Source organism: Euphorbia lathyris, chromosome 1 (assembly GCF_963576675.1).
Source record: "Euphorbia lathyris chromosome 1, ddEupLath1.1, whole genome shotgun sequence".
NCBI lineage: Eukaryota > Viridiplantae > Streptophyta > Magnoliopsida > Malpighiales > Euphorbiaceae > Euphorbia > Euphorbia lathyris.
This window is the reverse complement of record NC_088910.1, coordinates 96980244-96995194: the sequence shown is the minus strand read 5'-3', so window position 1 is coordinate 96995194 and position 14951 is coordinate 96980244. Positions and strand designations below refer to the sequence as shown.

General features: G+C 34.6%; 1 protein-coding gene across 1 annotated transcript; it reads left to right on the top strand.

The window, feature by feature from the left end:
* Positions 1–9628: 9628 nt before the first annotated feature.
* Positions 9629–12581, top strand: LOC136211831 (cytochrome P450 85A-like). The gene is made up of 9 exons (XM_066002737.1): positions 9629–10157; positions 10486–10807; positions 10892–11041; positions 11118–11363; positions 11457–11543; positions 11619–11697; positions 11949–12055; positions 12147–12271; positions 12361–12581. The coding sequence occupies exons 1-9, from the start codon at positions 9967–9969 to the stop codon at positions 12446–12448; spliced, it is 1395 nt and encodes a 464-aa protein (XP_065858809.1). The 5' UTR covers positions 9629–9966; the 3' UTR covers positions 12449–12581.
* The last annotated feature ends 2370 nt before the right edge of the window (positions 12582–14951 follow it).

Below are 14951 nucleotides of genomic sequence, written 5' to 3'. Positions count from 1 at the left end.
TGATTCCTTTAGAAAATGGAAGTCCCTGGTTGAGAATGAGACAGGTTTGAAGGTAAAGTGCTTGAGGTCTGACAATGGTGGAGAGTATGAGCTTAGGGAATTCAAGGAATTCTGTGCTAAGAATGGAATTCGCATGGAGAAGAATCTGAAAGGAACTCCTCAGGAGAATGGAGTTGCAGAACGAATGAACAGAACTCTGTGTGAGCGTGCTAGAAGTATGAGGCTGAAGTGCGGACTTCCGAAGACGTTCTGGGCAGAAGTAGTTAACACTGCAACATTCTTGATCAACAGAGGGCCATCGAGTCCCTTGGAGAGTGGCATTCCTAAAGAGGCTTGGAGTGGCAAACAGGTAAATCTATCTTTTCTATGAGTATTTAGATGTGATTCATATGTTCATATTGCTCCCCTTGAGAGAAGTAAGTTAGATGCAAAGGCTATTAAGTGCACGTTTATTGGATACGGTGGTGATGATTTCAGATATCGATTCTGGGACAGTCAGAATAGGAAGATTATTCGCAGTTGGGATGTTGTTTTCAACGAGCAGATAATGTACAAGGATAGTCTGGGCGCATCTGATACTGGTGATGCAGGACCAGAGGTCGTGGACCTAGACATCACGAATTCTGGTGGGAGCAAGGAGGTAGTTGTGGAGGAGATAGTTGTGGAGGAGGTAGAAGAACCCCAAACTCCACCGGTTACACTGCGCAGATCCACTAGAGAGTGTAGAGCACCTGACAGGTACACGCCTACAAGCAACTACATGCTGTTGACAGATAGTGGTGAGCCAGAAAGGATGCGAGCAAGTGGAGGCTTGCAATAGATGATGAGATGGATTCCTTGATGACCAATGGCACCTGGGAACTTGTTGAGCTTCCAAATGGTAAGAAGGCTCTACAAAACAGGTGGATTTTCAGAATCAAAGAAGAGGCTGATGGTAGCAAATGCTACAAGGTAAGGCTGGTCGTGAAAGGCTTTTAGCAGAGGTACGACATAGATTATACTGACATTTTTACTCCAGTGGTGAAGCTGACTACTATTCGTTTAGTGTTGAGTATGGTAGCTGCAGAAGATTTGGAGCTGCAGCAAATGGATGTAAAAACAACATTTCTTCATGGGGACTTAGATGAAGACATCTATATGAAGCAACCTCAGGGCTATGAGTCTGATAACGCTAAGCTTGTGTGCAAGTTGAACAAGAGCTTGTATGGTCTGAAGCAAGCTCCAAGACAGTGGTACAAGAAATTTGACGGATTCATGCACGAAATTGAGTTCGTGAGGAGTGAAGCTGATCATTGTTGTTACTTCAGGAAATTGAATGAAGGCTACATAATTTTACTGTTATATGTTGATGATATGCTGATTGCAGGGTCAAGTGCTCGATAAGTGAGAAAACCGAAGAAGCAGTTATTTGAGCGGTTTGCTATGAAAGATCTCGGAGAAGCTAAGCAGATTCTGGGCATGAGGATTGAAAGAGATAAGAAGGCTGTAAAGTTGCATCCCTCACAAGTTGAGTATATCAAGAAGGTCTTGATTAGATTCGGCATGCAAGATGCTAAGCCAGCTACGGTTCCTTTGGGTAGCCATTTCAAGCTATCTAAACATGACTCACCCAAGAGCAGAGAAGAGCGAGTCCAGATGGAGAGAACTCCGTATGCCTCAGCAATTAGCAGCTTGATGTATGCAATGCTGTGCACAAGGCCGGATATTGCACATGCTGTGGGAGTTGTTAGTCGTTTCATGGGAGACCCTGGTAAGAAGCATTGGGAAGCAGTAAAGTGGATTTTGAGATACCTGAAGGGAACCAATGAACATGCCCTATGTTTTGAGGGCAAGAAAGTTATGTTGACATGATATGTGGATGCAGATTTGGCATCTAGTGTCCTTGACAAGAGAAGAAGTACAACCTGATATGTCTTCACATTGGGTGGTACTGCTGTCTCTTGGGCTTCAAAGTTGCAGAAGGTGGTGGACTTGTCTACTGCAGAAGCTGAATACGTTGCAGTGACGGAGGCTAGTAAGGAGATGGTATGGTTGCAGAATTTCTTGCGTGAGTTGGGAAAGGAGTAGAAGGATCCTATTCTGTACAGCGACAGTCAGAGTGCCATTCATTTGGCAAAGAATCCTGCCTTTCACTCAAGAACAAAGCACATAGAGTTGAAGTATCACTACATACGGCATCTCTTGGACAGGAAGATATTGCAGTTGATGAAGATTCCAGGCACAGAGAATCCTGCAGACATGTTGACTAAGGTTGTAACCTTAGAGAAGCTGAAGCTATGTATGGCTTCAGCTGGCCTTGGTAATTAAGTTAAAGGCATGGCACTATCATCAGATGACGGATTTAGTCTCTGGGTGGGAGATTGTTGGGCTTATGGAGACTAATATATATAGGCCCAACTGAAGCGATGGGCCCAACTGCAGCGATTCAACTGGGTAGGGTTTCAGGAGTATAAATGTAACCTCTTTCTCTGTAATCCGTATCTCATTCATTATAGTAAATATCCTGGCTTGGTAGTGTCCCCAGACGTAGTCATTCATATTGAGTGGCGAACTGGGTAAACAATTCTTGTGTGTTTGCTTATTTTCGTTTATCGTAATTTCAATTATTCCTAACAGTTAGACTTATTAGAATTTTAGAGTTGAAATTAAAATCATTCTAAGATTTATATTTAATAAGTTTAAATTTGACGGTGATGAATTAAATTCATTTAATCAATTATTAACTGTGATTTTAACTATGACAGGACTAGTATCTTGGGGCTTAACGTGTTTGCTTATAAAAATCTAGGGGCTTAATATATTAAAAGAAAACTTTTAGGATTTCATGTATAAAATTTAGGGTAAATAATTATAAAGTCCTTGTGTTTTTACCTAATACACTAGTCAGTCCCTCTGCTTTTACAAACAATTATATAGTCCCTCAGTTTTTATTTTCGTCAACTCCTTAGTCCTTATGTTTGAGTCAATGGTCAAACTATACTAAAAAAAATTTAAAATACCAAAATTACCCTTTAATCTATGTTTTAATAATAAACATATTATATTTTTTCTATTTTATGTTTTTTTTCTCTTTTTTTTTAACATAATCATAATCTCTCCTATATTAAGTAATTCATTTATTAAGTTTTATATAATTATAGAACTTTAATTTTAAATTAAAGTAAAATTTATTGACTAAAAAAATAAATGAAAAATATTTCAAAAATTATTAAAATAGAAGTAAAACTATACAAATTTATAAAAATTAATCTTTATTTATCTCTAATAAATTTTATGAATCAACAAATAGAATCTGATTTTTTTAAGTTAAAAAATGTATAATAATATTAATGTTAGTATTAAAATATTATATTAAAAAATAAAAAAATAAAAAATTTAAGAGAATAAATTTTTTTTTTTATGATTAGTATACACAAGTACATATAAATTTTGGTATATATATTTCAAAAACACGATTAAAACTATTTAGATTAAATTTGAACCCTAAAGATAAGTTTTTTTTATGTATATAACTAGGGGTAATTTTGTACTTTTATCTAAAAAAACACATGGAATGACTAAATAGTTGATTAAAACAAAACTTAAGGACCTTATAATAATACGATGGACTTACTAATTTGTTATGTAAAAACATGAGAACTTTATAATTATTTACCCTAAAATTTATGAACATGCTTTATTAGTAAGAAAAAAAAGCTTAAAAAGACTATTAGTTCACAATTTAAAAATAATAATAATAATAAAATAAAATGTTGGTGTTAGTCTCTTAATTTATTACTTCATTCCGTCTCAAATAAACGTAGTTTTAAGAGTTCTAATTTGGTCTTTTTTTTATATACCATTAGACATGAGTTAGTTAAATTTAAATTTTAGAAATGTTTTGAATTTTCACTCCAAGTTTATAAAAAAACTTAGATTTAACATTGAACGATCAAATTAATTTACTCGTTTTAGGGTACAAATAAACACTACTGTTAATACAAACAATTCTAATTAATAGTATCTCTAAAAGTCTTTTAATTTGGCTTTTAAATTAAAATTTGTGGCTTCTCAAATTACTAAAGAGTCCCTCCATCATCTCTATTAATATAGAATCTCTCTTTAATTCATTTTTCTATTTATAATTTATCCTTGAAGAATCTCTCTTCCCTCAATATTGGTAAATATAACAATAATAAATAGTTTTAATAATAAAATAATAAATAAAAAGTGAAAGTGGCGAATACAGGATTACCCAGTTGGGGGTGCCGAGTTTATACGTGCGTTCGCAAAAAAAAAAAATTGAACTTGCTCTTTTTTTTTGCGTGTATGTGTGTGTATATATGCATTTATAATTTGAATGGTAAAGAACAAATTTCTTAGTATTAATGTACAATTTCTCAAAATTAAGCTAGTTTTATTTAAGAGTCCTAACATGTAAAAAAAAAATTAGATTTAGGGAGGGCCGAACATGTACAAAAATTTAAATTTTTTGATTTGAGACGACCTAACAAGCCAAAAAAACTTAATAATTTGGATTTAATGACAGCCTAGCAGAAAACAAAAACTAAAAATTTGGATTTAGGAAGACCTAACAGGCTAAAAAAATCAGAAATTTGGATTTAAAGAGGTCTAACAAGCAAAAAAAAAAAAATAGAAATTTGGATTTAGGAAGTATCTAATATGACCAAAATATTGAAATTTTGAATTTTGGACAAGTCTAACACTTAATGGGCCATTTTGAAGGAGCTAATTCAACACCCTAATATATATTTTTTTTAGATAGGGGGGCGAAACTACTCGGAGTCAAGGTAGTTCCGGTGGCCGGAGGGGCCCGAGTCCCTCCAAGCCCCCTGTCTGCGCCCATGGGAGTGAATATAAAGACTATTATTGGAAATGATAGGTCTTTTCTTTATAAGGTCTTAGTCACTCTTAAACCATTAAAAGTCAACTATTTATATTATTTTTAGAGAGTGTAACAAGAGTAGTGCGAAGATTCTCTAAGCCATAATACTTGAGAGGAGAGAGAACTTTTGCTTACACATTTAAAAAAAATATCTTATTTAATGTTATTTGTGAGTTTTAGTTTTGAAGACAACTTTTTCTTATATTTATCTTCATTAATGAGTTTAATATTTTTTTTGAATTGATTAATGAGTTTAATATTAATTGTATTTTGTCATTTTAAGTTTTGAATATATGAAGAGTGGTTCAATTTAATTTAATGTGTGACACAAAAAATGGAGATTATTTTTTTTTTTTTGAAGAAGGCAAGCTTAGATTAGTGGTCTGAAGATGGACAAATTTGTCACATTACATCTGTAAAGAAACTCAGAATACTAGTGAAAACAGAGGTACAAGAAGTGAAACGAGATGCCCTAGCCATGGCATGAGCTAAACCATTAACTTGTCCTCGAATAAACCTGACTGAGAAGGAGTCATTTATATGCAATAAGGTTCGGCAGCGGGATATCAAATCCCCAAACTCCGAGTTGTCGGAATCGGTTGAGTTCACGGCTTGAACGACCTGTAACGAATCAGATTCAAATATCACATTGGTGAGTGTTTGTGCCTCGGCCCATTCCAATGCATCTAGCAGAGTAGTGGCCTCACCCTCTCTAACTGGTGGACAATAATCAAATTTAGCAGTTCGGCTGCTGATGAACCGCCCCTCTGAATTGCGCAGAACCGCTCCAACGCCCGCACTGCTATCAGCTGTAAAAAACGCTGCGTCAATACAACAGGATATAAAACCAGCAGGTGGGGGATGCCACCCTCTGCAACGAGGAGTTGTAGTCGTCCGCGACACTGAATTTCTGTTCGTAGGTTCTCGTGAAATCTGAGCCTGAAGCCAATCGAATAGCACGGATTGAGCTGTGAATACAATATTTGGGGGGCATGGTGAAACTTGGTTCCACAGACAATCATTACGAGCACGCCAAAGGCTCCAGAGCAGCATCAGAAACTTATCTCTGATCTGTGATGAACAATCTGAGATAATTTTAGAGATGGCATGCTGAAAGTTATCAGCCCCCACTGTCGCTTCCCGAACAAGACCATCCAACTGAGATAATCGCCAGACTTCTTGAGCAACTCCGCACTCAATGAACAAGTGCCACACATCTTCCCACGGCCCTTGACACACAACACAGCAACTGTCAATTGGGATACCCCTATTCTGCAGAGAGACTTTAGCAGGGATGCAGCTTCGCCCTAACCTCCAGCAAAAGTAACGTACTTTCAATGGCACCGATGCCTCCCACAAACGTTTCCACTCACCATCCACATGGTGCCTTTCGGAGCCGTCCAAACTCGCAGCAAGACGGTAGGCACTTTTTACTGAATAAATGCCTTTCGTATCAGGATGCCAGATCACCGTATCAGGTCGATTAGCTCTGCGAGAAGATAATTGCTGCATCTCCCTAATATCACGGCCCACAAATAGTTCTTCCAACAGCTCCAAATCCCACTCCACTGTGTTAGGAATGAAAAGATCACAGACTTTTAGTCTTTCAAGCCCGTCAATCTTAGGGGTAAGAATCATATGGTTCGAATTATCACGAAGCCATTTGTCATTCCAAACATTAATTGAGCAGCCATCCCCCAGTTTCCATCTAATTCCTTCCTTAATGACAAGTTGAGAGCTCCAAATACTCCGCCAAATGTAGCTAGGAGAGTGACCCAACGGAGCACTCAAAAAATCCCCTTTAGGATAGTATTTAGCTTTGAAGACCCTGCTGGCAAGAGAAGTGGGGTCATTAATCAAACGCCACCCTTGTTTTCCCAACATTGCCAAGTTGAAGGCAGTAAAATTTCGGAAGTTAAGGCCACCAAACATTTTCGGAACACACATAAGTTCCCACGACAATCAATTTAACCCTCGCACACCTGACCTCTTATTTCCCCACCAAAAAGAATTAAGCATTTTCTGCAATTCATCCGCAGTAGATGTCGGCATCAAGAAGACACTCATAAAATAAACTGGAATAGCTTGTCCCGCTGTCCGAATAAGAGTTGCCTTGCCAGCCTTAGACATAGGTTTCCCTCGCCACTGTTGAAGACGCTGCCAAAGGCGCGCTCTAAGGTGGCCAAAAATTGCCGTCTTCTTCCTGCCTACAAGGGATGGGAGCCCAAGATACCTGCCCGTATTAATGGGATTAGAGACCTGCAGGATATGAGAAACCCCTTGCATGAGTTCAGAAGCCACATTTCTACTACTCATAATTCCAGATTTTGCTAAATTAACAGCTTGCCCTGAAGCTCTTTCATAAGAAGCTAAGATTTGTTTAATCATTCGTGCTTCGGAGATGTCAGCCTGAAAAAATAGAAATGCGTCATCAGCAAATAATAGATGGGTGATGGAGGGTGCCCCCTAGAGACTCGGCAACCATGAATATGCCCACGAGCTTCATCATGAAACAATAGTGTAGAGAGCCCTTCCACACAAATCAGGAAAAGGTAAGGGGACAGTGGATCACCCTGTCTGAGTCCTCTCTTTGGGGAGATTGGCCCCACTACCCGATTATTGACTTTTACCATGTACTGTACCGACGATACACACAACATAATAAAAAAAATGGAGATTATTAGTAAAAAAAAGTAAATGATATTTTAGTCTATCGTCCATAAATTTAATACGAATCAATTCTTTCTTTAATATACGTGATTTGATTAAATGTGATAGTTATTTTGAAATGGACTGAGAGTTTTAAAAGAAAAAGTATTCACAGTAAATTAGTTAGTGGAAGATATTTTAGTGCATTTTTCATAAAGTTAATATAAATGAATCATTTTTTTTGGTATATTCAATTTAGTCAAATGTGACTATCATTTTATCATTTTGAATAAAGAGAGTAGTCCATTGGTATTGATAAAAAAAAAACCTTAAACTACATATATTAAAAACCGGTTGAAGTTTCATAAAAAAAAAAAAAACGGTTGAAGTATTTGTTAATATATACTCTCTTCCTTATCCAAAATGTTAATCTTTATTTTCTAACTTATTATTTATTAATATTTTTCCTCATTGATCTATTTAAAATGTTTGTATTTGTTATAAAGTTATTTAAAGCATCTCCAACAACCTTTTAAGTTAGCTTTTAAGTTAAAATTTGAGGAGAAAGAATAAAAAATTAACTCTAATAACCTCTTAGTGGCTCATCAAATCACTCAGAGCATCTTCACCATCTCTATTAATAGAGAACATCTCTCCACATCTTAGTATCTCTTAATTCATTTTTTATTAATAATTTTTTATTAAGGAGTCTCTCTCCTCATACTATTGGTAAATATAATAACAATTAATAATTTTAAGGACAAAATAATAAATAAGGAGTGAATAGAAGTAGTATTGTTGGAAATAATATGTCTTAGTCACTCTTAAATCACTAAAAGTTAATTATTTATATTATTTTTAGAGAGTGCACTAAGAGCATCTTCAATAGAGAGTGCCTAAAAGAGTGTCAAAACTTAACACATAATCTCAAAATATAATATTTTATTGTTTCTTTCATCCAGATCACTTTACAACCTTTATTTATAAAATGCTCAAATAGAGGTTACTTGAAAAGTTGTCATTATAATCCTACAAATTATTATTTTATTATAAATATTAAAAATAAAAGATTTCAGATTTTATTATTTCTAAGGAAGAAACCACATATTTTATATTAAAAAATAATAAACAAGTTTGCCAAGAGGTTGCAAAAAATTGGCAACTTTCATTGGCACCAACAACCACTCCAATAGTGAGCAGTCTTTAAAAGTTGTCAAAATCTGATGCCACATCAGTTGGCACTCTTTTGGGCACCCGCTATTGGAGATGTTCTAAGAGTCTCTTGGAGATGCTCTTATTAGTAACATTTGCTCCCTATCTATTCAAAGTGTTAATTTTTGTACCGGATTTATTGTTTAGTAACATTTTCCTCTCCACTTATTAAATTGGTGAAATCTCATTAATGTGAATGTTAAATTAATAGTTATGGTAAATTTTTATACATCATGTTTCTAAACAAAACTTTATTATTAACATTGACAATATTTTACTAATTTTAGTAAATAGAAAGCAATTGTTTACCAATTTTAATAATACATGGGAAGCAAATTAGGATGCATGGATAAATGACAGTGAATGGGTTAGGTTGATATTTATCTAACTGAGTAAATGGTTTTGGTTCCAAGAAAGAAGTCAAAATAGTCTGTAACATAGAGAGTGATGATTCTGTAGTAAGTAATTACAGGTCCAAGCAAGCAAACAGTTGAGTTGCAAGTGCAAGTTATAAGAAATTACAAGTTTACAGTTGAATCCTAACTAAAAACATAAAACATATTCACATGGTAACTAGGAAGGAACAGGATGGTGTCTTGTAGTGGAATTTTAATTCCATTTACACACAGATCTTGTTTGACAGACATGTGAAGTAAGGAAAGAAGGAAGGAAGGGGTACACTGCCCTTTTCCTTTAGGTCCAATGGGGTGCTGTGCATGTGCTTCTTTTTTTAACTCTTTTTTTTTATACCAATAATACCCTAATCATTTCTTGGAAGCACCATTTCTCCCTCTCCACAAATAATTCCATCTCCCCTCCCTCCCTCCCCTCAATAATCCAAAACATTTATGCCCTGAATCTTCAACTTCCTAGGGTAAAGTTCCAAACCAAATCCTCTCTTGGGTCAAACTAGTTATTGCAGTTAAAAAAGTTACAATAAATAAGAAAGCTCTTTGCTTTTTCTTGTTTTAAAAAAAGGGTAACATTTAATTTTCTCTGATAATGCTTTTAATACCCTGATATATTATAGGGTAGGGTCCTTTCCTTGAAGGGTGCATGGTTTGGCCTATCTGGCAACTCTTTATCTCTCTCTTTTCTTCTACATATATTTAGTTCTAACTTGTTCTATAAATATGTACACTTTCTTAACTACAGCTTCAAAGCCCCATTCTATTAACAGCCATCTCTTTGGAGCTTGAAGCTTGAAGCTTTTTCCTTCAATGGCTGTTTTCATTGTGGTTTTTGTTGTTGTTATCTTTTTGCTCTGTTTTTCCTCTGCTTTGCTGAGATGGAATGAGTTGAAATACAGGAAAAAAGGGTTGCCACCTGGTACTATGGGTTGGCCTGTTTTTGGTGAAACTACTGAGTTTCTTAAACAAGGTCCTAACTTCATGAAAAACCAGAGAGCTAGGTGATTTCCCCCCCCTCTGTTTCCTCTGTTTTTTCTTTACTTTTGATTTCATTTTCTTAGTTGTTAGATACCCATTTGAGAACTTAAAATTGGGTTTTCAAAAGTGATCTTTCTTTTTCCTCCAATCACAAATGGTAGCAACATTACATCTATCTCCTCTTGTTTTTTTCCTTTTGGGTACATGGGATTGGTCCATGATAACACAAAAGTAGCTATAATAATAACACCATTATATAAAACATACTAACTTTTCATCAATCCATTTGAGGGTTTCTTATAAAGTTTTAATCTTTATGTTCTAATTTGATTAATTAAATGATGCATACAGGTATGGAAGTTTTTTCAAGTCCCACATTCTTGGGTGTCCTACAATAGTATCAATGGATCCAGAGCTGAATAGATACATTCTAGTAAATGAATCAAAAGGACTTGTTCCTGGTTACCCTCAATCCATGCTTGATATATTAGGGAAATGTAACATTGCAGCAGTTCATGGCTCCACTCATAAGTATATGAGAGGTGCTCTTTTAAGCCTCATTTCACCTTCCATGATTAGAGAACAACTTTTGCCTACTATTGATCATTTCATGAGGGCCCATCTCACCAATTGGGATAACCAAATTATTGACATTCAACACAAAACCAAAGAGGTATATACTTATTTAATATCATTAAATCATCCTTGATCTAAGTTTATTTAAAAAAAGGTATAATCTTGTCATTTCATGATGTAGATGGCGTTTATCTCCTCACTCAAGCAAATTGCTGGCAATGATTCTAGCTCAATAGTTGAAGCATTTATGCCTGAGTTTTTCAAGCTGGTTTTGGGGACACTTTCATTGCCAATTGATCTGCCTGGAACGAATTATCGGCGTGGTTTGCAGGTATATTTTTAGGCATTCAGGTGTTTTTGTGCATCTTTTTGTCATACTAGGAGTTTTAATTCAAGCGTTTATGCAGGCTAGGAAGAATATTGTGAGCTTGTTGAGGAAGTTAATGGAGGATAGGAGAGGTTCAAGAGAAAGGCATGAAGATATGCTTGGTTGCCTTATGAAAAGTGAAGAAAGTAGATTCAAGTTGAGTGATGAAGAAATAATTGATCAAATAATAACTATTTTGTACTCTGGATATGAAACTGTTTCCACTACTTCAATGATGGCTGTCAAGTACTTGCATGATCATCCTACTGTTCTTCAAGAATTAAGAGTAAGCTAAAAAAAAAATGATTTGAACAAGTTATTTTAATTGTGTTGATGTTGTTGTATGACTGTGATACTGATAAATATGTACTATTTGCAGAAAGAGCATTTAGCAATTAGAGAGAGAAAAAACCCTGTTGATCCACTTGACTTAAACGACATCAAATCTATGCGTTTTACTCGAGCGGTAAGATATTTTTTATTATTTTTTATTATTAAGAAAATATGAACATGAACTAATATATTATTTAAAAAAATGCAGGTGATATTTGAGACATCAAGATTGGCTACAATAGTTAATGGAGTTTTGAGAAAGACTACTAGAGAAATGGAATTAAATGGTGAGTAAAAGTTGCATAACATAATGATGAATTAGTTATTGTCTTTTTATGGGGTGAAGCGGCTATTTTCAGCATGGAATTATATGATGATCTTCCTTCCTTCCTATGTGGACCTTACACTCAAATGATTTACATACCATACCTTACCTACCATTCCAGCTACTTCAGCCACTTAAATAAATAAAGCTAACTTTTTAATCCCGTTAGAGATCTCGAGTTCGAATCTTAATATTATCTGAAATTACTTTCAGGGTTTGTGATTCCAGAAGGATGGAGAATCTATGTTTACACTAGAGAGATTAATTACGATGCATATCTATATCCAGATCCACATTCTTTCAACCCATGGAGATGGATGGTAAGTCATGGATCTTTCTCTCTTAATTTACCCATAGTTATTTATTTGCACTGCAATTTTACTAAATGAAGTAGTGTGTTATAAAATGCAGGATAGAAGTTTGGAGAATCAAAACAATCTGTTCATATTTGGAGGGGGTACTAGACAATGCCCTGGAAAGGAACTGGGAATAGCAGAAATTTCAACTTTTCTGCACTATTTTGTAACTAGATACAGGTAATTATGTGACCCATTTTTTACTTTTTTTACTCTTGTAATTAAAAATGAAATGGTATTAATTAAAAGGGTATTAAATTGAATTGCAGATGGGAAGAAGTAGAGGGAAACAGGCTAATGAAGTTTCCAAGAGTTGAAGCAGAGAATGGACTACATGTTAGGGTGTCAGGCTACTAACATAGGATAGGACATATTATCAATGTACATAGAAGATGAGATGTGTAGTTAGTTATATGTCAAAAGGGTTAAGGATGGATGGATGATGTACAATGATCTTCTAACTGATTAGAAAGTGAGTCTCATTTTATCATTTCTCCTGGATTTTCTAATAATGGCCTCACAAATGGCTTATAACCCCTTAAATACCATGCCCAACAAGACATAAAACCCCATATAAATAATAAATTGATGATGGCCCATGGGCCCAATTTTGAGTTAGAATAAATAAAGATCAATATTCCAAATTATACAACATGAATTACTTAATCTTGCAAGAAGGTTAAGGGTAAACCAATCAATCTCGTTAAGTTCTTAGTTCGTGTTTCTTATGGGGAGACGATACTAACTCTAGTTGGCTCGGAAACTAAGACCAGTGAGTTTTGTGTCTCGTCAATTCCTAGATCTTCTGGTTATCAATCCTGATAAGGTATCACTTATATAAACCTTAGGAGATATTAGTATTATAATTTTCCTAGGCATTAACCAATTATATGAATCAAAGTAAGAAAAAGAGATTAACATGTTAATAAAGAGGAAATTGCAAATTATATATTAAAACTATGAAGATAATTTGATGGAATACAACCAATCCTAGCTCTTAGGATGAGTTCGAACAAGCCAACAAGTACAAGTGAAGAAATTCCAGCCTTTAGAACTAGCTAACTAGACTCAAATCATCACTTCGGGCTCCACGACGGAACTTTCAAGCTTGAGGAGGAAGGATGGAGTCAAGACTTTTTCAATGAAGATGAAGGATATCTTGAATTATCAAGCACTCAATGGGAATACATAAAAGTATGGAAAATGTGAATGCCTAAAAAATGGATTTTAAGCAAGTTTATATAGGAAAACTACAAGTCATAGTGATCAAAATTGAAATTACATAAAGTAAGAAAATTTTGAAAATGCATAAAGATTGTAGAAATACTTTGAAATTTGCTGTAAAAACGGAATTTTACAGAATCGGAACAAAGGTGGTGTCACATAGCATTTAGGAATTTTTTTTCCGTGCTTCATTTCATCCTTTTCTAAGTGACAGCACGGCATGCTGGCAGGAAGTAGCCTAAGAGGGCTCGCTCGATTGCCCAACACGACGTGCTAGCTACTGCAGTATGTCGTGTTGATCCTGGTGTTGGATTTTGTAGCTCTTATCTTCGTTTCATACTTTGTCTCATTTACTTGTATTTTGTCCTTTCACCGAAACATAACAAATTAAAAGCTCAACTTAGATTTTTTCAAGAATGGTTCTCGTTTACACACATACCAATTATTTTAAAATTAAAATTACAAACCTAATTAAATTTATTAGACTATAACACTATTGAAAAGACTAAAGAAAATACAATTATGGAATCACAAAATGAAAATATCTCACATTTTAATCTACTTAACTAAGAAAATGTGGAATTGTTTGAAAATGGATAAAAGTGAGTGAACTAAAAAGTCACTAGATCTGACTCAAACTTGCAAAAAAAAGTTGAGAATTAGAAACCGGTAACGTGAAAAACCATTGAGTTAACCAAACATGACCACCCTACACTTTTCGTGCATATGGGGTATCTTAGTCAATTCACATGTGCATATGGGGTATCTTAGTCAATTCACATGTTAGACAACTGAGCGCAAAGATCGAAGTATCATTATAAGTCTTTTAAGGTGTTTTTTCTAGAGGACTTTCTAATAATAAGCAAATGTTATCACTTAAGACTTCAACATGATTTTTGGGTTGAATATAGTTTCCAAATTTTCTTTTTCAATAGATAAAATTGTTAAATCAATCAACATTTCTTTTTAGTTATAAATTTATTAATAGTTGATTGACATTGTTGTACATATAGTTATTGACATGCTTGCTTTTCAAAAATTTTATCAAACACAAACAATATAAACAAACTTATTTCAAATTGAGTTAAAAACCATATAGCATTTTAAATCATTCACAAACTATATCAACATATTAAACACTAATTAGAAAGAGATCAGAGCTTCAAAAAAAAAAAAAAAAGTCATAATGGTGATAGTATGCCTAAACTTAAATCATTCACAAACAATATCAAAACAAATCAAATCAAATTAAATCATTCAGAAACAATATCAAAAGAAAATCATTCACAAACAATAATATCAAAGAAAATCAAATGTGCACAGAAACAGTATAAACCCTAGAATTAAACTAATCTTAATATATCTCGTTCACAAACAATATCAAAACAAAATCAAATCAAATCAAATTAAATCATTCACAAAAATCAAATGTGCACAAAAAACAGTATAAACCCACCTAATTAAAACAATCTATTAAAGATTTACTTACCAGACGGGGAAAAAGAAGCAATAGAAAACAGGAAGGGAAGAAGACTGGACCATCAGTAAATTGGAACAGAAAGAAAGAGCAACAAATCGGAAAACCTGCTGGAAGGCAGACGCAGCGGCCCTGCGGGAAGGACGGCATACGCAGACA